The following is a 23,958-nucleotide window of genomic DNA, read 5'->3' as shown; positions in this document are numbered from 1 at the left end:
CTCCTGGGGTATCGGCGAGGACCATTCGCAACCGTCTCCATGAAGCTGGGCTACGGTCCCGCACACCGTTAGGCCGTCTTCCGCTCACGCCCCAACATCGTGCAGCTCGCCTCCAGTGGTGTCGCGACAGGCGTGAATGGAGGGACGAATGGAGACGTGTCGTCTTCAGCGATGAGAGTCACTTCTGCCTTGGTGCCAATGATGGTCGTATGCGTGCTTGGCACCGTGCAGGTGAGCGCCACAATCAGGACTGCATACGACCGAGGCACACAAGGCCAACACCCGGCATCATGGTGTGGGGAGCGATCTCCTACACTGGCCGTACACCTTTGGTGATCGTCGAGGGGACATTGAATAGAGCACGGTAAATCCAAACCGTCATCGAACCCATCGTTCTACCATTCCTAGACCGGCAAGGGAACTTGCTGTTCCAACAGGACAATGCACGTCCGCATGTATCCCGTGCCACCCAACGTGCTCTAGAAGGTGTAAGTCAACTATCCTGGCCAGCAAGATCTCCGGATCTGTCCCCCATTGAGCATGTTTGGGACTGGATGAAGCGTCGTCTCACGCGGTCTGCACGTCCAGCACGAACGCTGGTCCAACTGAGGCGCCAGGTGGAAATGGCATGGCAAGCCGTTCCACAGGACTACATCCAGCATCTCTACGATCGTCTCCATGGGAGAATAGCAGCCTGCATTGCTGCGAAAGGTGGATATACACTGTACTAGTGCCGACATTGTGCATGCTCTGTTGCCTGTGTCTATGTGCCTGTGGTTCTGTCAGTGTGGTCATGTGATGTATCTGACCCCAGGAATGTGTCAATAAAGTTTCCCCTTCCTGGGACAATGAATTCACGGTGTTCTTATTTCAATTTCCAGGAGTGTATAAAGCCACTCCAGAACATCACTCCATCACTTCTTTGTTGCACATGTAAGACATAGTGTTGGATGCGTTCAATATTACCGGTTTATCTCCAAACACACTGTATGTGATAAGGATAGAAACTGAAAAAAAAAATGAATCAAAATTTGTGCCACGGCCAGGACTTTGAACCTGCGAGTTCTGCGTACTAGGCTGTTGTACTAGACATACACCACATCCGGCCGGAATGGCCGAGCGGTTCTAGGAATCAGACTCTACAGTCTGGAATCGCGCGACAGCTGTGGTCGCAGGTTCGAATCCTGTCTCGGGCATGGATGTGTGTGATGTCCTTAGGTTAGTTAGGTTTAAGTAGTTCTAAGTTCTATGGGACTGATCGCCACAACAGTTAAGTCCCGTAGTGCTCAGAGCCATTTGAGTTATACATTACCTCAGCAGTAGAGCTTTCGTAACTGCATATACTACCCTAGTCCAGCGCTCTCCCTTACACAAACTTCATATACTCCTTCAGCCCATTTTCCCCTTCCTAAATAGTCAGTGTTGTGTTAGGAAGGGCAGTGGTCTAGCGTAACTCGTGCAGCTGTGCTATTTATACTGCTATGGTGGTGTAACACCTGTCTAATAAGGAGCAGAACTGGGTTTAAATACTGGTCGTAGCACAAATTCTGATTCATTTCTTCAGCTTCTATCATTACCGAAGATAAAGTTGAGACTTATATGTCTTAAGGAAAGTTTAATTTCATTAGGTCAACACTGCATGCAATTATCAGGATACAAACAAATCAGAGTTTCGTCGTAAACGACACCTGACGCCATTCCTGGGGTGTCCATTCTCCATGATCTTTGCCCATGTGTAAGGGAGTCCATGGTGTTGTGGTGTACGACGTGTTGTTCGTCCTGGTGGTCAGGAATGGAAATTCGCACCTTGCAATTTTCTCCTAACAGTTTCATGAGATAAAGTACATGACGTCCTGTAGCCTCTTGGAATGCTGAATTCAGTTCTGGAGTACTCAACCCACGGATCCTTTGACTCGAAAGCCGTAGACATCGATCATTGCTTGCACCTGTCGAATGTGGACCGTTTGTGAGGTTTAAGACTTCAACACGACCTGCCAAATGGAATTGGTTCCAAGTCCGCACCACATCACTTTGACCCCGGAGCACTGCAACTGCTCTGGTTGACAAGCATTGTGCACGCAAGATGATGATGCCGACGCGATCACTGGGCGTAGTGGTCCTTCGCGGCGTGATGGATGTTCACCCTACAGTTCGGCAGGCGTCTCTAATGCTTGCCTACTGGTACTTTGCTTTCAGTTGAAATGATGCAATTTTTCTGCCCATACGTAACGCCTATGGTAACTGTGTATGTTTACAAAAAGTGTCCCACGAGTGACGTTCCAGTCGGTACAGGAACAGTCACAATAGCGACACACCAGCACGACATATCGGTGTGATGCAAAACTTTAGTTGGCAATAGGTAGGATGGCTCACCACACATCTATAGCTTTTTTACGGGTATACAAGACGAGAGCAAATCCGATAGTGAAATTGTATGTTTTGTAGTGGATACTTAAGAGACTAATTTTAGTGGAAGTTGCAGTACAAAGAAGGGTACAAGGAGCTGGAATTAACTTTATAACACAAGGCTGCTACATGACAATACATACATGATTAAGACGACAAAACTGTACATGATATTTTATCTGAGAAAGCAAAGTGGTGCAAAATTGGTTCAAATGGCTCTGAGCACTATGGGACTTAACATCTGAGGTCAACAGTCGCCTAGAACTTCGAACTACTTAAACCTAACTAACCTAAGGACATGACACACACCCATGCCCGAGGCAGGATTCAAACTTGCGACCGTAGCATCAGCGCGGTCCCGGAGTGAAGCGCCTAGTACCACTCGGCCACAGCGGCCGGCTGTGGTACAAAAACGACGGCTCTAAACGTGACGCAGTAGACATGTTCCTGAGGAATCTTGTGTACAAGTCCGCAATGCAAAAACAGTGGTTGTTAGGACACCATAATGGACAAATTACATACGTCATAACTCAGTGTTGTCCTGTTGACGACATGTTAGAAAAGCCTACAGGCCACCGACGTAGTCATGCTGCCGTTATTTGGTAAAGGTTTTACACGTTGTCTAGTAAAATGCGACAAATGGAGTTTTCTAAAATATTGTAAGAACCTCGATCTTAAAATCTCTCTACTATGGAGGCTACTGTTGTGATAGCTCTAATACTTAGTAGACGAGGTCACTTGTTATATTCAATAGCACCCCAAACCATGACATTTACCGTTGCCCAGTTATTCCGGCCAGCAATGCAAGCTATTACACTGATGTCGCCACAGTAGCGTCTGTTAACTATGTGCGCATCGCTGTAGGTCAAGTACGAACAGGAACAGTCCAAAAGCATAATTTTAAACTCAACACGCCAGCGACGACATTCACTTATCTACTGCAGCGTGAGGAATTGTAATTTCTGGAAAATGGAAGGCGACTCAATGGCACGCGTACCGTAGGTCTAGCCCGTAGCAGAGCGCGACCGAACGTCGACGTAGACAGGTACACATCGGTTAGTGTTGCAGCGTCGAGCTAACAAAGTGGCTGAAGCTACACGATCCGTTGTATTCTTGTGGATACAATGCGTGGTCCAATATCAGCTCGTCGTTGCGTGCAGCTCTATTCTGTCCACTCACTCCACTCATGCACGCATCACAATCGTAACGGAATGTTAAACTTTGGCCGGCTGCGGTCGCCGAGCGGTTCTAGGCGCTTCAGTCCGTAACCACGCGACTGATACGATCGCAAGTTCGAATCCTGCCTCGGGCATGGATGTGTGTGATGTCCTTAGGTTAGTTAGGTTTAATTCGTTCTAAGTCTAGGGGACTTATGACCTCTGATGTTAAGTCCCATAGTGCTTAGAGGCATTTTTGAACCCAAGGCAGTATTATAAGACCATTATTGTTTACAATACATACACAGGGTGGTCCGAAACATGCTGAAAAGTTTGTAAGAGTGTTTCAGAGTAAGTTGTGCTGAGAAATAGTTGTTGTAAAAAAAAATTCGATGCCTTGCGCTTTTTCCGAGTTAATTAGCATTGAACTTGGCAAATTAGGCCATTGCACGCGGAAATCCAAAAACCAGCCAGAAACGGTGTGCCGAATGTGTTCCTCGTTTTGTTTCCTAAAACCGAACAAGAGAGCGATACAAAAATTGGACACGAGACGGTAGTAATGATCGAAACCGACTCAAAGGATGAGCGGTCTCGTACGCTATCATCTGCGCTATGAGGACGAAAATGGCTCTGAGCACCATGGGACTTAACATCTGAGGTCATCAGTCCCCTAGACTAAGAACTACACCTAACTAACGTAAGGACATCACACACATCCATACCCGAGGCAGGATTCGAACCTCAGACCGTAGCGGTCGCGCGGTTCCAGACTGTAGCGCCTAGAGCCGCTCGGCCGGCGGAACGTCTCCCTAATGGGTGTTGCTGCTTTATGATAATGCACGACCCCATACCACAAATGTCATAAGACAGAAGTTGGGTCACCTCAAGTGGAAGACACTCGAGCAGCCGCCCTGTAGCCCTGATCTCCTTTCGTGCGATCATCACACCTTCGATTCCTTAAAAAAGGCCTCGAAGAGTCGACAATTCCTGCCGGACGAGAATACGCAGCAGGCAGTTGCGGACTTCTTCACGCAGCAGGCCACGGTATCTTACAATACATATATCTTCAGCCTGGTGCGGCGGTAGGATGATTGCTTCAATGCTCACTGTGATTTTGCGTGATTTGCATATCGACTCGGGAATGTACGGCCTTCGAACCGAAACTTTTTGATCGCCACGTATAAATAATCAAGTGGATAACGTTCGAAGTGTGAGGTTTTTCGCGGTCGATGCTGTTGTCTACAGGATGGCTGCAATACCAGGAGACTATAGTGAAACGCAGGAAGATCTGCAGGGGATCGTCTGACTGTTAACCCTCAACATAAATAAATGTAACTTATTTCGCATTCATATGCGTAGTGGTCCATTACTCTTCTATTAAACTTCCTCTTTTTTTTTTCTTGTACGTTTGTGCAGCATCGGCACGGTTATGAACGGACTTGGCATGGTGAATTTAAGGGTGGCGGGTTGCTCTTCCTGTCGCCACTCCGTTAAACCCCGGGACGGACTGTGTGTACCCCAACTTACTGCGTGCCCTGTTATTCATGCGGAAGTGGCCGAATGTTTTTTTAAATTTTACGTACGTATAACTGATGCGGACGTGGGTACCAGTCCGGTATTCATCTAGTGGGATGTGGGATACGGCGTACGAGCCACATCAGGCTGGCCTGCACAGCGACCCCCGTCGTTAATACGACGGACGCATCCGATCCGGGACCAGCGCACCGCTCTGTCGAGGAAGCGGTGCTTTGACACGCGCGGCTAACCGGGAAGGTCGTTCGTGCTCTATTACAATGGTGCTGGCAAGTAAGCGGAAGCAGTAAAAAAACCTAAGTGTAACAGAAGCGACCTAAAGTGGAATGGCCACAAAACTAGTATTTAGAAAACAGGTGTTAACCTGAAATTTATTGGAAGAATCTAAGGGAAATTATGTTCATCCGTAAAAGAAGTGGAGAAGTGGCTTACGAGAGCTCGTTCTACCAGTCCGTGAGTGTTGGATTAACAGAATGGAGAGAGAGAGAGAGAGAGAGAGAGAGAGAGAGAGAGAGAGAGAGAGAGAGAGACGATCCAACGAAGAGCGGCGCGTTTTGTCTCGGGACTGTTGGGTAAGCGCAACGGTTTTACTGAGATTCTCACCGACTTCCGGTGGCAGACGCCACAAGAGAGCCGTTGTGCATCACGAAGAGGTTTACTGCTGAAATTCCGAGAGAGACACGAGGAGTCAGGCAGCATATTACCCTCTCACACATACGTGTCTACTCAGTAAGCACTATAAGCACTGTAAATAACGCGAATAGTAGATGGGGGAGGGAGGGGGGGGGGGTAGCCGCTGTGTCTCAAGCGCCTTGCCACGGTTCGCCTGGAATCACCCGTCGGAGGTTCGAGTCCTCCCTCGGGCATAGGTGTGTGTGTTGTCCTTAGCGTATGTTAGTTTAAGTAGTGGGTAAGGTTAGGGACTGATAACCTCAGAAGTTTGGTGCCAAAAGACCTTTCTACAAGTTTCCAAAAACTAGAGGGGGAATTTTCGAGATCTGGTCACAACAAATAACAGAAGAATTCGAGTTGTGGGTCGAACAGTTCTACAAGAGATTCTGCGTTCGAGCTTTGTCTTATCTAAATGATACCTCTGTAGCAGTCTTCGCAACAGGCCTTGACTTGAACGGCTAAAGAGAAGATCTAAAGTCTAGGAGATACGAACAGTTAATACTCCGCTACATTTCCTCCATTCTGTAATGTTCGTTCCATTTCCCTGCGTTTACTAGCAAAAGCAAGCAGAACAAATGGAGGTAATAAATCCGGGTGGAGTTAGCCGTTGCAATAACACACCCTCTGGCATCGTTCTTAACTGCTGGAGCAAGGATTTGTAACACCGCGCGTAACAGAGTATCGGTCGTTTTGGACGAAAATGTTTCTAGTTATACACTGTATTCGTTGGACGTGTATAAATCACAAACAATACTTTGTTGTCTAAAGAAAAAAGTTTATCTAAAGATTGTAGAGGGGGTATATTGTAAAAGTTGATAACGCTGCAAATACTTAATTCAGACTATTACGCAACACCGCCGCACTCGATAACAGGTGATAGTTACTTTGTTTCTCCCATACGCGTTAGCACTGCGTGTATACAGAATCACTCCAGTTTTCACTGTTCCAGAACGGTAGTGCAATTGGCCGTAACAGACTGCAGAAGTTTGCTCCAAAACATGTTGACCCCAGTTGTCATAAAGAAAACTGATACACTTATAGTGAATATTATGAAAATCAACAGGGGAAACAAAGGAATGGCGAAGACGGTAAAATGTTATGTGGGCCGGCCGTAATGGTCGAGCGGTTCTAGGCGCTTCAGTCTGGAACCGCGCGACCGCTACGGTCGCAGGTTCGTTTTCTGCCTCGGGGATGGATGTGTGTGATGTCCTTAGGTTAGTTAGGTTTAAGTAGTTCTAAGTTCTAGGAGACTGATGACCTCAGATGTTAAGTCTCATGGTACTCAGAGCCATTTGAACCATTTGTTATGTGGATGTGGGACACGCTCAAAAAAAAAAAAAAAAAAAAAAAAAAAAAAAAATGAAATACGTGATGATTTACAGCAGGGAAGGTAAGGCAAACTTAAACGTATTAAATTTTAGGTGGAAGAGCAAAACGAAAATAGTGAGATGAACATAACGTATACAAACAAAGTAAATGGAAATATTATAGACAAGTAATCTTCCGTCGGATCCCTTGTTCTTCGTAATCCGTATAAGATTCAATCTCCCTTCCTCAGTAATCCTCACAGACGAAAACATACGGAGTTCCCTCACTGTGAGTGTGGTGCCGTAAGAATATGAGACATAAATAACATTTTATTGCCGGCCGCGGTGATCTCGCGGTTCTAGGCGCGCAGTGCGGAACCGTGCGACTGCTACGGTCGCAGGTTCGAATCCTGCCTCGGGCATGGATGTGTGTGATGTCCTTAGGTTAGTTAGGTTTAAGTAGTTCTAAGTTCTAGGGGACTGATGACCACAGCAGTTGAGTCCCATAGTGCTCAGAGCCAATTGAACCATTTTAACATTTTATTCGGATATAAGTTGTTTGGAAACCATTAAATAGAGTTTTTACAGCACTGATAGTAACTCTCCTCCGCGACAATGCTATATTAATGCTAAACTTAATAAGAAAGTTTTTGAATAAATGTAACGTGGGCGTGTAACATCCTAGAAAATCCTTAAAACGTTGAGAGATAATTGCCTATTGGGACAGACCAAAATCAGTTGTCACCAGAAAACAAAAAACATCAAATTCCTGAGCAGTAGAACAGTATTGAAGCCACTGAGAATGTCTGAAGTAATCTAGCGCACCCTTAAACTTTAAGAATCTTTCTTCGACTATGGCCACTAATAAATCCTCTCAACATGTGAGTAGCTGTCTCAGAGGATAAAATCCTGAAAATGACATCGGAAATGGAGATTTAAATTTAGTGGATATTAGGGAAAAATTGATTACTCTTTTCATGAAGAATATCTTGTATCACTGGAACTACGCGACAGAAAGCCTTACAAACTATTTAATAAAAGAAACACTAGCGTAGAGCGAAGAAGCGCCATTCGACTTTCAGGCCATCCACTAACTCCTGCAACATCTTCGAACGTTTTTTATAGACACAACTGTATGCATAAGGCAATAAACCGAAGAGTCACAAGTAAACAAGTGTACAATGGAGATACCATAATGAAACGGGAAAAAACGGAAGATATCTATAAAAACCGAAATTGGGAACAGATATGGGTCAATATAGAACAATATACCTCGGTGGGTAATGTACGGACAGGAGCACAGGAAATCAACAAACAATAAAGTGTTCGAAAAGACTTTAGTCTCTCGACCTCCTATCCGTCGTGCAATTTGTAACACACGGTAGAACGCGCACTGATAAGCTTCGAGCCTCCGGCTATTGGGAAATATAAGAGAGAAAAGCTGACTGTCGCACATAGGACACCATTTTACACAATAACTACAGAATATATACTGCTTCCATACAAAACATTTTACCCGAAAATGAGACGCATACTACAGGCTGCTTGCCACTGCGTGATATCGAAGAAAAACGAGGAAAGTCTGGAGTATCACTGGTATTAAATCATTACGAAATCCATCAGAAAACTTAAGTAATACAATAAAAACTTCGCAAGTTCCCTAATACTAATTACGCTGCACCAAGTTGTCAAAAGGAAACAATAGCCACAGCTGCCATCACACAATTTCGATATTTAGGACTTAGATGTGTGTTCAATGTATATAAATATTTATCAACTGAGTTTGTGTTCTGTTATAATTATGTAATTTTGTGAACAAGTAATCAATTGTTAAATAATTTAATTTGTTAGTTTGGTAGAAGAAAGCAGGAATATGCGAGACTAAAAATCAAATGAGTTTATTAAAGACAATATGGTCGCTGTAACCGTAATATATATATATATATATATATATATATATATATATATATATATATATATAGAGAGAGAGAGAGAGAGAGAGAGAGAAAGAGAAAGTTTTTTTTGAGTCATCAGTCTTCTGACTCTTTCTTTGCAGCCCACCACGGATTTTTCTCTTATGCCAGCCTCTTCACATCAGATTTGCACTTGCACCCTACATCCTCAATTATTTGTTGGATGTATTCCAATCTCTGTCTTCCCCTACAGTTTTGTTCCCAGATGTCTTAACACATGGCCTATCCCTTTTTGTCAATGTTTTGCGTATGTTCCTTTTTCGCCGATTCTGTGGGGAACCTCCACATCCATTTTCTTATCAGTCCACCTAATTTTTGATATCCTTCTATAGCTCCACATCTCGGAACTGTATATTCATAAAATCCAATAGTATCAGCCCTGTGGCCATTGTCATAGGCTACTCCAGCCGGAGGTTCGAGTCCTCCCTCGGGCATGTGTGTGTGTGTGTGTGTGTGTGTGTGTGTGTGTGTGTGTGTGTGTGTGTTGTTCTTAGCATAAGTTAGTTTAAGTAGTGTGTACGTGTAGGGACCGATGACCTCAGCAGTTTGGTCCCTTAGGAATATATATATATATATATATATATATATATATATATATATATATATTCAGTACTTAATGTTGTTGTCATCTGTTGCAAAAAATGGTTCAAATGGCTGTGAGCACTATGGGACTTAACTTCTGAGGTCATCAGTCCCCTAGGACTTAGAACTACTTAAACTTAAGTAACCTAGGGACATCACACACATCCATACCCGAGGCAGGATTCGAAACTGCGACCACAGCGGACGCGCGGTTGCAGACTGTAGAGCCTAGAACCGCTCGCCCACTCGGGCCGGCCATCTGTTGCATAAACAGGATTAAAATACTACACATGCTCGGAGTACTGCACTTTATAGTGGTCTCACGGCCGAAATTACAATAGAGGGCGCTACGCGTAAATGGTGTTTACAGTCGCCGAGGACCACGATGTCTATTTAAAAAAAAGTTTCGACTACGAAAGGTTTGAGGCTCAATCCCCAGTCTGTCCTGGGCTATTTTCTGCCACTAATCGCTTCGTTCAGCTCAAGCAGTGGGTTGCTAATGTGGAAAATTTGCACCATCGTTCGGAATCCACGTTAGCTTTTTGCACCGACAGAGCTGGCTGGTGAAGACAGTTCAAAGGACATGCCATCTCCAGTAGGATAATGCCTAGCAAAGCACTGTTGCCTTCCGTCCAACCTCCGGTTTGAGGACAGCTTTACTTATATCTCTTCTTCGCAGTGCCGCGCGGAGTGGCCGAGCTGTTTGAGGCACCATGTCACGGATTGCGCGGCCACTCCCGCCGGAGGTTCGAATCGTCCCTCGGGCACGGGTGTGTGTAAGTTGTTCTTAGCATAAGTTAGTTCAAGTAGTGCGTAAGTCTGGGGACCGATGACCTCGGCAGTTTGGTCCCTTAGGAATTCACACACATTTTCTTTTTCGCAGTATTTCGTCTGCTTCAAAAATAAAAAAAACCAGCGATAGGATCTCGACTTGCTACAATCTGAAGAGCCGCGCACAAAACGAACTGAAGCAGCGTGCGAATTAATAGATGTGTCACCGACGATCGAGACTTACCGGGAGTAATGGGAGGTTGGCCGCTCGTGGACAGCGGTGCGCCCCGTCCGACTGCCGGCGTCGCAGTGCGAGAGGAGCTTCCGCGGCGGGTTTTCGCGGACGCGTTTCGCAAGCGGCAGCCTCAGAGACTGTCGGCGACATCCGGCGCTGCAGCGGCGGGTCGGCGGGCACGTTGCACGTTGCGCGTCCCCGCAGCTATCACACATTAGGCACGTCCGCGATGCTCTCCGCCCCACCCCGGCGCAGCAGCCGCCTACACGGACGCGACACCCAGGATCTGCTCACCGCACGCACGCGGCACATCCGTGTCGACGCGCACTTCCATTTACGCTTATCCACAACAGATTAGACTGCAACTTCATATTCTTCTCCTTCTCCTTCGTAACTGTCTACCTATCAATTGACTGGCACCTCTCCACCTGGCTCTATTACACGCTCATTTCTGCACAATTAGACTCTCTTGTAGGATCCGTGGCTTGTTTTAAAAACAACAGTCGCGGTCCCCCTCGGGACCGACCGACCGACCGCCGTGTCATCCTCAGTCAATGGCGCCATCTGGATGCAGTATGGAGGGGTGTCGGGCCAGTTCGTTGTTGGCTTTGCAGATTTTGGTGTCGCTACTTCTCTCTCAAGTAGATCCTCAGCTGGCATCAGGATGGAAAACTCCCTGACAGTACCGGCAATTGAAAAAATGGTTCAAATGGCTCTGAGCGCTATGGGACTTAACTGCTGAGGTCATCAGTCCCCTAGAACTTAGAACTACTTGAACCTATCTAACCTAAGGACATCACACACATCCATGCCCGAGGCAGGATTCGAACCTGAGTCCGTAACGGTCACGCGGTTCCAGACTGTAGCGCCTAGAACCGTACGGCCACCGCGGATGGCCCGGCAATTGAACCTGGGACCTTCCCACACCAGTCAGCCACGCTGACCACCATTCTTCCCTTTCTTCCTTTCCATCTGTTTCTTCTTTGTTTTTCAATAGTGATTATTGCGGATATTGCACGTCGCCTTTCAGATTCTACCGATGAGAACTTAAATCAGTTTTTTTTACTACAGAGACTGGCGTGTCCCCTGGTCGAACACGCTGAGCTACCGTACCGGCTACCAACTCAACTAAGGAGGCGGACAGAAAGCAACAAGAAGCTACCACGTAAAACATCTCACCGTAGCAAACCATTTGCATTTATGTTGTACTCTTCTGGAACCAAACTTTCCGGGTGTAAAATAGTCGCAGATTCGGAACCCCAACCGGGGAAAGTCTCAGAGGGGATAAATAATAGTAACCGATAGTCCGCCCCCGGTAGCTGAGTGGTGCCGGCACGGTAGCTCAGCGTGTTCGGTCAGAGGGTTAGCTGCCCTCTGTAATAAAAAAAACTGAGTTAATGTATCAACAACGATCTTAAATGGATGTCTTACGACTTTCGTCCCGATTAGATGCAACGAACAAAATGAGATTTTAAAAAAAGTAGTCAGCGCGAAAGAATGTCAATCCTAAGGGCCCGGGTTCGATTCCCGGCTGAGTCGGAGATTTTCTCCGCTCAGGGACTAGGTGTTGTGTTGTCCTAATCATCATCATTCCACCCCCATCGACGTGCAAGTCGACGAAGTGGCGTCAAATGGAAAGACTTGCACCAGGCGAACGGTCTGCCCGACGGGAGGCCCTAGTTACACGTCATTATTATTATTATAGTAACCGATACAAAAATAAAGCAAAGAAAATGTAGGGCTGTTTTTTTATGCTAGTTGTAGAGGGGACTTAGTAGATGAAGTTTTTATAAGGCACCCATATCCAGAAATGTACTGTTTGAATGCAAGATAAGTTTGAAGATAGGATCACTTTCAATTCTTGTGCTTCAGGGTACGCGCACATCGGAGACAATGGGCTCTCACCTGTGTGCTCTACAAGAGCAATGTTTCGAGTACTCGTCGTCAGGTTCTATTATACGTGACGAAGAACGTCCTCTTCAAAATCGAGGGTGCGTCGCCGAATGCGGGCACCACAGTCAATGCTCCTGCTTGCGAAGCTACGGCTTTCTCGTAGCCGTTGTGATCGGACGGACACGATATGTGATGTCATAATTACAACAGGGACTCACAACAGTGCCCTCTTCTCAGTAATGTGAAGAGGGACATTTGAAAGTTATACGTCCGATCCTCAAACTTACTTTATATCGAAACGGCGCACTTTCGGAAATGGGTTCCTCATCAAGACTGTATCTACTATGTCTCCTCTACAGCCATTGAAACCTGTAAAACGAATTGTGATACACACTGTATAAATAAGTGGTAACGGGGAATCTTAGATCAATGTGAGTCTGTGGTAAACTGGAGAACATAAAATGGTAAGGTTAATGCTATACAGACACTGATGCAAAAAATAATTAACATAAAATGAAGACTTTTGAGAACACATTTTTCTAGGTAACGTATTTAAGTGATTAACATTGGAAGATCACGGGTTAATGTAATCACGAGGTAAACCATGGAAAATAGGAAATGCTAGCCATTAACAACCGGTGTAACCACCAGAATGCTGAATTCAAGTTTGCAAACGTCTATGCATTTAATTGTGCAGGTGCCGGATGTTAGTTTGTGGGATGGGTTCCATGCCTGTTGGTCGGTTAATACAGGAACGGTTAATGCTGGTTGTGGATGACACTGGAATTGTCGTCCGATGATGTTCCATAAGTGCTCGATTGCAGATTCATCTGGTGATCCAGCAGGCCGAGGTAAGGTGTCGACACTCTGTAGAGCAAGTTGGGTTACAACAACGGTATGCGGGCGAGCGTTATCCCGTCGGAAAACACCTCTGGAATGCTGTTCATGAATGGCAGACTGATGTACAATTTTGCAGTCAAGCTGCGTCAGATAACGACGAGAGTGCTCCTGCTGTCATAAGAAAACCCATCCTAGGCCATAACTACAGGTGTAGGTCCAATGCGTCTATCACGCAGACAGGTTGTTTCTAGGTCCTCAACTGGCCTCCTCCTAATCAACACATGACCATCACTGGCACCGAGGCAGAAACAGCGTTCATCAGGAAACACAACGGATCTCCACCCTGACCCCCAATGAGTCTCGCTTGACACCACTGAAATCGCAAATGGCGGTGGTCTGGGGTCAGTGGAATGCACCCTACAGGGCGTGTGGCTCCTTGCTGTTCTTGAAGTAACGGATTTGTAACAGTTCATTGTGTCACTGTGGTGCTAACTGTCGCTCAGGTTCCTACATCTACATCCATACGCCGCAAGCCACCCAACGGTGTGTGGCGGAGGGCACTTTACGTGCCGCTGTCATTACCTCCCTTTTCTGTTCCAGTCGCGTATGGTTCGCGGGAAGAACGACTGTCTGAAAGCCTCCGTGCGCGCTCGAATCTCTCTAATTTTACATTCGTGATCTCCACGGGAGGTATAAGTAGGGGGAAGCAGTATATTCGATACCTCATCCAGAAACGCACTCGCTCGAAACCTGGCGAGCAAGCTACACCGCGATGCAGAGCGCCTCTCTTGCAGTCTGCCACTTGAGTTTGCTAAACATCTCCGTAACGCTATCACGCTTACCAAATAACCCTGTGACGAAACGCGCCGCTCTTCTTTGGATCTTCTCTATCTCCTCCGTCGACCCTATCTGGTACGAATCCCACACTGATGAGCAATACTCAAGTATAGGTCGAACGAGTGTTTTGTAAGCCACCTCCTTTGTTGATGGACTACATTTTCTAAGGACTCTCCCAATGAATCTCAACCTGGTACCCGCCTTACCAACAATTAATTTTATATGATCATTCCATTTCAAATCGTTCCGCACGCATACTCCCAGATATTTTCCAGAAGTAACTGCTACCAGTGTTTGTTCCGCTATCATATAATCATACAATAAAGGATCCTTCTTTCTATGTATTCGCAATACATTACATTTGTCTATGTTAAGGGTCAGTTGCCACTCCCTACACCAAGTGCCTATCCGCTGCAGATCTTCCTGCATTTCGCTACAATTTTCTAATACTGCAACTTCTCTGTATACTACAGCATCATCCGCGAAAAGCCGCATGGAACTTCCGACACTATCTACTAGGTCATTTATATATATTGTGACAAGCAATGGTCCCATAACACTCCCTTGTGGCACGCCAGAGGTTACTTTAACGTCTGTAGACGTCTCTCCATTGATAACAACATGCTGTGTTCTGTTTGCTAAAAACTCTTCAATCCAGCCACACAGCTTGTCTGATATTCCGTAGGCTCTTACTTTGTTTATCAGGCGACAGTGCGGAACTGTATCGAACGCCTTCCGGAAGTCTATGAAAATAGCATCTACCTGCGAGCCTGTATCTAATAATTTCTGGGTCTCATGAAAAAATAAAGCGAGTTGGGTCTCACACGATCGCTGTTTCCGGAATCCATGTTGATTCCTACAGAGTAGATTCTGGGTTTCCAAAAACGACATGATACTCGAGCAAAAAACATGTTCTAAAATTCTACAACAGATCGACGTCAGAGATATAGGTCTATAGTTTTGCGCATCTGCTCGACGACCCTTTTTGAAGACTGGGACTACCTGTGCTCTTTTCCAATCATTTGGAACCTTCCGTTCCTCTAGAGACTTGCGGTACACGGCTGTTAGAAGGGGGGCAAGTTGTTTCGCGTACTCTGTGTAGAATCGAATTGGTATTCCGTCAGGTCCAGTGGACTTTCCTCTGTTGAGTGATTTCAGTTGCTTTTCTATTCCTTGGACACTTATTTCGATGTCAGCCATTTTTTCATTTGTGCGAGGATTTAGAGAAGGAACTGCAGTGCGGTCTTCCTCTGTGAAACAGCTTTGGAAAAAGGTGTTTAGTATTTCAGCTTTACGCGTGTCATCCTCTGTTTCAAAGCCATCATCATCCCGGAGTGTCTGGATATGCTGTTTCGAGCCACTTACTGATTTAACGTAAGACCAGAACTTCCTAGGATTTCTGTCAAGTCGGTACATAGAATTTTACTTTCGAATTCACTGAACGCTTCACGCATAGCACTCCTTACCTAACTTTGACATCGTTGAGGTTCTGCTGCAGATGCAGTACGATGCGCCAGAGCCATAAGCCGAACACGATGGTCTTCCTTCTCGGCGTGCCACGAGGCCGTACATTCCCGTGACCACCGCTGACTGCAATCATGATGTACAGTAGCTATATTCCTGACAAATCTTTCTGCAATATCGCAGAAAGAACATTCAGCTTCTCGTAGCCCTGTTACATGACCTCGTTCAAACTCAGTGAGTTTTGATAATCGCATCATTGTCGCCTTAAACGTATTTTAGTAACATCCACTCACCACGTCGAATCTCAAAGGTAACTAACGCTCACGAACTTTACAGTGTGTATTTAAATCAAACCTTATTTGCAGCTTCATAGTGGCGCTACCAGCGCCATTCTTATTGCCACTGGCGTGAAATTTTAATAGACATAATCTTTCAGATGTAGAAACAGGCCTCCCCAACTTTCGATTGTTGCACAATTCCTTCTTAGTGTTGCAATTTTTTTTCGTCAGTGCCTTAGGAATGAGTAATATTAAAAGTGAAGAGGAGACAATGGAAGGTATCTGCTATAAAGCGAGAGAATAACGCTAAGTAAATTGAAAGTAGAACCAATAGATTTAGCTGTCATCCAAGTGTCCATGGTGTCCGTCCTAAGAGTCGTAGGCACATTTTCTGTGGTGTTTCGGAAGATATTTACAATTTCGTTTTAGCAGTGGGTAGCTGGAGTCAGTCCAAACAAATACTGCCTATCACGTCTTTCATACGACCACCAGTGTCGACGAAAACCGTCGGTTTGTTTCCGGTTACACACACAATATATATATATATATATATATATACGCGGTTTTCGTTTTATCGATATGTATTAACAGGTACAGTAAACCACGAAGAATAATCAGTAATCCAGTAGTAACAGCACCACCATGACCCCCGCTGACTGCTAAAATCATGCAGCAGCGCTGCTAGTTGTTGCTGGTGTACCACGTGAGTAGGAGGTTGTGAGATTCATTTCTTTTATAGTGATCACGTTGAGCAGATAACGGACACTGAAATTCTAAGCATATCTAAAGTTACTGTGACGTAAATTTGAGGTTTTACTACTGCTGTTATGAGTGATTTAGAAATGATAACACTGGAGCAGTATCTACTATTGATGTAAATTTCTTAAATCCTAGGCTCATTTTTGCTTGTTACTTAGGAGTATAGTTTGCTTTACCCATTATGGGTTCATGGAAGTTTCGAAATGTGGGATTTGGTGTTGGAAAAACGCGAGATAGCTTTAAAATATTTCTCATGAAATGAAGGGTGGTTGCAATCTGTATGTCCCAATGGTTCCAAAATGAAACCACAACTTTAAAAGAGTTCGTTGTTTACTTTTTGCCTATTTATTCCTATATTAGTTGTTTACAATGACGAGAAAGGTTAAAAATGTTCATATGTGTGTCAAATATTATGGGACTTCACTGCTAAGGTCATCAGTCCCTAAGCTTACACACTACTTAACCTAAATTATCCTAAGGACAAACACACACACCCATGCCCGAGGGAGGACTCGAGCCTCCGCCGGGACCAGCCGCACAGTCCACGACTGCAGCACCTTACACCACTCGGCTCCCTAAGACCACTCGGCTATTTCCGCGCGGCCGACAAAGGTTAATTTTGTGAAAAATTTGAAAATTATATTACAAAGTGAAATTACCCCCTTAAAATAATAGATTAGTGGCTTCTATGTTAGTAAAGGTTAATTTTGTGAAGAATTTTAAAAATTATTTTTTCTGTGCTTTTGGGCACAAAGGGTTAATACATGACAATAAAACAAATATCGCACTAGACTAATGTTGGACTGCTCTGTCGAATGGGAACGTGAAATTCCGCTTTAAAAATAATTTTGTTTGTCACGGGAAGCAAACCGACGCTTCCCGTTCAGAATGGTTGAAATGGCTCTGAGCGCTATGGGACTTAACATCTGAGGTCATCAGTCCCCTAGAACTTAGAACTACTTAAACCTAGCTAACCTACGGACATCTCACACATCCATTCTCGAGGCAGGATTCGAACCTGCGACCGTAACGGTCGCGCGGTTCCTGACTGAAGCGCCTAGAGCCGCTCCGCCACGTCGGCCGGCCCGCTTTACGTCAATAATGGGCTTCGCATGGAAGACGTGATGAGCAGTATTTGTTTGGGCTGATTTCAGCTAGACAATGATAAAACGAAATTGTAAATATCTGCCGAAATACCACAGAAAATGCGCCTGACTACTCTTAGGAGGAACTCCCCGGATATGCCAACATCTGCACATAGTGATGATGAAATACAAGAAGTGTACGAACAACCTGTGGAAGTTCTGGAATGTACGAATGACGGAGAGAATCCTATTATTATAGTTGACTGGAATGCTGTGATAGGATACACATAAAAAGTTGAAGTGACATGGAGGTATGGATTAGGAACTAGGAATGACAATGCAAAGACTTTTAGACTTTTCCATAGAAAAAGAACTGTGAGAACTAAACTACTCGCAAATAGTTTAGGATCAGTATGATTTGCATACTATGTGAGTGTTGATTACAGCACATTAGTGTATGAGTAATAAGTTAACCCGGTGTTCACCCATGCAAATTTTGATTTGATTATCGCGCAGTGTGCTGTCCTGAACGTAGTACTGCCATCGCCAAAAACTCTGTTCTCGTTTGCTGTCAGTTCTTTTCTTAAACATCTGAAAACAGTCGAAGCTTGGAATCACCTAATATTTTGACGAAGACGTTTTATCCCTTTATTTGTTGCTGGATTATTCGTTTAAAGCAGAGCTGTTTTGTCTGCCAACCTTTTTCGTCTGTTCTGGGCCCTAGTTTCACAAAATTATCAATAACATAAAGTGCACCTCTTCAGTCGTCAAATCGACATTAATTTAGAATGTACAGTCCCCAGTGCGCTGTAATATCTGCTTTCTCTTCCATATGTAAATTTGAGACGGAGCATCGCACCAGCTATTGATGCACGCTGCTTGCAAACTCGAATAAATTTATGAATGCAGAAAATTTGGTCATTTATGACCACTTGAAATAGCGTAGCATCGGTCTAACTATAATAAAAATGAAACAAAGCAATCAGTATGCTGCGCAATATTTATTAGAAAAGAATCCAATATCTGGCGATTTGGTCAAGATATACCAATATTTGTGTGAACAATAACACGTGTGCTACTCTTAATAATTGTGATGCAATGTCATTGGGAAGTTGTAGATACAGGGGAAAAAAATAGAATACATCTACTTTTTTTTTAAATGTTATACTGATTCGGTGTTATTATCAAGGAAAAAATAGAAAGTTTTAATATGGTCGATCTCCTAAAAACCACATTCTTATGTTTTAATGAAAAAATGTCTCCCATTTACTAATTTAAATAAACATATCTTTGACATTTTAAAATTAAAAATGTCATAAGAAATACTCATGTATGTATTTTAAAAAATAATGCAAAGTAACATATTTTTGCCTTCTTTGCAACTTCGATTTTTTTTTAAATACGTATGTGCAGCAGGCATAGTAGAAATCGCAATCATTATAGATCTGTGTTGAGCGATTCAAGGACAAACGATTGCTTAACTATAACCATAGGGAATTCACTAACGAAAAATGTTGTTATCAAAATCTATCTGACAGTTGTTTTCCGTTACACTCAACAAAATACTGTGGAAGTCTCTGCGATCTATGATAAGGGCACAATCAATTGTGGAGCGCTCTATTCTCAAATTTACGAGTGCTCACGTTTCGATATGAATGAAGAAATATACTTGCTCCAAAGTCTGAGTAATCAGAGAGCACTCGTCAATTTTTTGCTCTCGTGCCACCCACAAATGGAGCAGGAAAAGGGGGAAATCATTCTTGTGCGCTATATAGCTTCCGTACTTTGGCTTGTGGAGTACATACGTGAGTAGGCAAAACCGTAGCCATGACACATAAACATCCGTATTACAAGTAATATGTTGTAAAATAATATGTCATTAAAAACACTATTTTATTGATGGACTAGACGTGTGATACTCGAAGTCGGATATATGAGTATGTAAGATTTATAGAAAAATACAGTACAGGTCGTAATACTGTCAATAAAACTGACAAATCTTTAATATATTATTGCCTTCGAAAGCAGTTAGTGACATATCTGTCTCAGTTGACTGTGATAGTGGAGTCAAGGGAACGGGAACGCCCTTTAAACTGAAAAGAATAATATGAAATGTGCTTGTAATTTTTGTATTAAGCAACCGCTGTCAGCTTCACAGTGATGGGACGGGAGACGGCAGTAGTGAGGTGACGAAGCAGCTCCGGCCACTGGACTGAGGATGCGGTTTCAGAGAACGTCCCAGTTTCCTGAACGCGGATCGCGAACGCACATATACAGCACATGAGCAAATTTCCAGGAACAGGGTGATATTATGAATAGCGTCAGCGGTCTTCAGCAAATGCTATCTGCTTAACTACGAACGCAACGACGCAGATTTGGAACACAAACTAAATTACAAAATGGAAATATAATGAATTCATCTACGTTCCAGTGAATCGGACTTGAGATTTCCATATTTTCAAGTAATGGGACATTTTATAGTCATTGCTCAAAAAAATCAGGAAGAGATGAGTATAAATGAAGACTTGGTAGAATTTTCATTCATAGAGGCCTACTGGAGGAGGAGGAGAAGAAGAGTTTTTAACATCCCATAGCCGACAAGGTCAGGAGAGACAGAACACAAGCCCGTATTTGGGAAGGATGGAGGAAAGTGGTCGTGCCCGTTCGAAGGAACCATCCCGGCATTTGTCTTAAGCGATTTAGGGAAATCACGGAGAACCTAAATCAGAATGCCGGATGCGAGTTCGAAGCTCAAAAATGGTTCAAATGGCTCTGAGCACTATGGGACTTAACATCTGAGGTCTTCAGTCCCCAAGGACTTAGAACTACTTAAACCTAACTAACCTAAGGACATCACACACATCCATGCCCGAGGCAGGACTCGAACCTGCGACCGTAGCAGCAGCGCGGTTCCGGACTGAAGCGCATAGAACCGCTCGGTCACAGAGGCCGGCGGGTTTGAAGCGTTGTCCTCCCGAATGCGACTCGAGTTTGCTAACCACTGCGCTACCCCGCTCGGTATGGAGGCATACTAACAAATTATTTCAAGGAGACTGAATTTTATAACTTGACTGAACACGCAGTCTTGATAGAAACACAAACATAAAATGTTTTGGACTGAAGTCGACGGTGTTGGTACTTGAATGGTACTTTGAAGTAGCATACATTTGCTGTAGAGGCAGAGTTTCATCAATTATCAAATTGTAAAAATCTACACAAGATTGGCTAATAACGTAATAACGTAATATAATATGACAGAAGTCTGAGTATCTGAGAGAATAGATCAAAACTGAAATAAGTTGTCCTTTTCAGGATCCGAGCCGTTGTCATTAAGTTCATGGTAATTGATTTCTTTTTTATTTAATGTAATTATATCAATGGTATTTTTAAAACTCTGGTTGTGCTTCGAAATGTGACATGAAAGTGTATGTTGTTTTTTCACGTCCTTAATTTCATCGATAAGTAGTCGACTGGTAGAACATTTATTTTTATCAGTTTTCTGTTTGATGGCTATAGATAATTTATTACATTGTGGATTGTCTTCCACGTCCAGTACTAAATTATGCACAACTGTCAGTACAGTCAACATTCTCATGCTATCCTTTTACAGTATTTTATTTTTTAATAGCCGTTGGTGTGGCCGTGCGGTTCTGGGCGCTACAGTCTGGAGCCGAGCGATCGCTATGGTCGCAGGTTCTAATCCTGCATCGGGCATGGATATGTGTGATGTCCTTAGGTTAGTTAGGTTTAATTAGTTCTAAGTTCTAGGCGACTGATGACCTCTGAAGTTAAGTCGCATAGTGCTCAGAGCCATTTGAACCATTTGACATGGGACACAGGAGCCTTTCACACGCGAGAAGTGTGTCTTACGGGCTCAGTTTCAATTTTACTGGAAACTGCACTTCGAACTTGTTGGTTAGGGGAGACGGTGATGATGTTTGGCTTGTGGAGCGCTCAACTGCGAGGTCATCAGCGCCCATACAAAGTCCCAATTTTTACACAGTCCAATTTTTTTATCACCCAATCCAGTCTAGCCACTGTCACGAACGACGATGCTGATGATCAAATGGTGAGGACAACACAAACACCCAGTCCCCGGGCAGAGAAAATCCCCAACCCTGCCGGCAATCGAACCCGGGACCGCGTGATCCAGAGGTAGCAACGCTCGCCACTAGACCACGAGCTGCGGACAAAGGAGTCGGTGTAGAACCTTGAGTTCTCACTGGTTCCTGCCTCCCCTGAACAGGGAATCCAGACCTAGCACTGACACGCTATTAAGTCAATTGGACTGGTGTTGATACGAGGTATGTCCACAAAGTAAGTTCCGTTTGGTTATATAAAACAAACGTGTACAGATACAGAAAAAATATTTATTGTACAAAAATCTACAACTATTAAACTACTTTTCCACATAGCTTCCGAAGTTTTGTAGGCACTTGTCGTAGCGTGGCCCAAGTTTTTGTGTGCCGTTTTCATAGAAGGTTGCCGCCTGTGTATTCAACCATGTGGTAACATGATCTTTCAGCTCTTTATCATCGTTGAAGTGTTGACCACCAAGGACAGATTCTAGAAGAGATGAAAGTCGATTGGAGCGAATGTCCGGCCTGTACGGAGGAAGATCAAACGCGTCCCATTGGAATTCCTGTTAGAGTTGTTTGGTCACATTCGCCGTGTGAGGACGGAAATCATTTTCTTTAAAAAAAAAAATGCAGCAATCCTCAGCGCTTGTTCTGTATTGCGCGGCGCAATTTCTTAATGGCCTCGCGGTAACCATTTGCATTCATTGTTTCGTTTCGTGGTAAGAAATCAATCAGCAAATGCCTTTTCTGCCCCAAAAAACGGTGCACATGACTTTTCTAGGTGTCAAGAGTTGCTTAGGCTTAATCTTCGTTGGGTATGAAGTGTGTCTCCATCCCACTGATTGCCGTTTCATTCCCCGTGACTATCGGAGAAAGAAAACCATCGTCTTTTTCATTGTAGCATGACAAGAACTGAAGGTCATTGCCCATCCGTTGTTATTTGTGTTGTTCAGTAAGAATTTTGGGTACCCAATGAGAGCAAAGTTTTCGAAATTTCAGTTTTCTAGTAACTGATTCATGAATTAGTGATCGTGACATTTTCGGAACTTCCATAGCAAGGGCACTAAGTGTAAACTTACGGTTGTGCTTAATCTTCTCTTCAACGGCGTGAACCAGTTCATTAGTAACCACAGACGAGCGTCCACTTCGCTCTTCATCGTGCACTTGATCACGTCGTTCATTGAACAGCCTGGCCCATCTTCTAACCATTGAATCACTCATAGCATTTTGTCCGTAAACCTCGCAGATTATCCGATAAATTACCTTTGGTTTAACTTTCTTTGCACTTAGAAAACGAATCACAGATCTGATTTCACACGCGGCGGTATTTTCAATTACGTCTGACATTATAAAGAAGCAATACGAAGCACACGTCGGCAGTAGCGATTTGAAAATGGCGTAAGCTACATGTCTTCTCCTTGAGTCAAGAGTAACTGCCGCGCATGCTCGGAACACTGCGCTCGTTGCGCTGCCGCGGATGGAAATAGAAACGGAACTTACTCTGTGGACCACCCACGTATATTCTGCACTTCCTGCAGAAGAGGTGTTATCCACAGAAGATAACAGTGCTTCAGGTACCTTCGGTGTTTCTGGTACATGTACACTATGTGATGACAAGTATCTGAGGCACCTGTGAGTGGACATTAATATGGGATGTGTCTACCTTCGTCTTGATGACAGCTTGAACTCTGCTGAGGACAACTTCATGGTGAATGTCTGTGGAGGAATGACAGCCCATTCCTCCTCAAGAGCCGAAACCAGAGAAGGTGGTGATATTGAACGCTGCGGTCAGGAGCGAACTTTCTACACTCCTGGAAATTGAAATAAGAACACCGTGAATTCATTATCCCAGGAAGGGGAAACTTTATTGACACATTCCTGGGGTCACATACATCACATGATCACACTGACAGAACCACAGGCACATAGACACAGGCAACAGAGCATGCACAATGTCGGCACTAGTACAGTGTATATCCACCTTTCGCAGCAATGCAGGCTGCTATTCTACCATGGAGACGATCGTAGAGATGCTGGATGTAGTCCTGTGGAACGGCTTGCCATGCCATTTCCACCTGGCGCCTCAG

The 23,958-nt window shown here is 44.3% G+C and overlaps 1 protein-coding gene across 11 annotated transcripts in view; it reads right to left on the bottom strand.

The window, feature by feature from the left end:
* Window positions 1-23,958, bottom strand: part of LOC126297857 (protein sickie) — a 1,116,277-nt gene that overhangs the window by 446,535 nt on the left and 645,784 nt on the right. For 2 of the 11 annotated variants that reach the window (XM_049989133.1, XM_049989134.1), the window contains exon 1: window positions 10,646-10,847. The exons of the other annotated variants lie outside the window; for them this stretch is intronic. In XM_049989133.1, coding sequence (XP_049845090.1) covers window positions 10,646-10,786 — 141 coding nt within the window. In that variant the 5' untranslated portion in view covers window positions 10,787-10,847. Of the gene's footprint in view, window positions 1-10,645; window positions 10,848-23,958 lie in introns of those variants that run through there. 11 annotated transcript variants of the gene reach the window in all.

This window comes from Schistocerca gregaria, chromosome X (genome assembly GCF_023897955.1).
Source record: "Schistocerca gregaria isolate iqSchGreg1 chromosome X, iqSchGreg1.2, whole genome shotgun sequence".
NCBI classification, from domain to species: Eukaryota; Metazoa; Arthropoda; class Insecta; order Orthoptera; family Acrididae; genus Schistocerca; species Schistocerca gregaria.
This window is presented reverse-complemented; position numbering and strand designations above follow the sequence as displayed.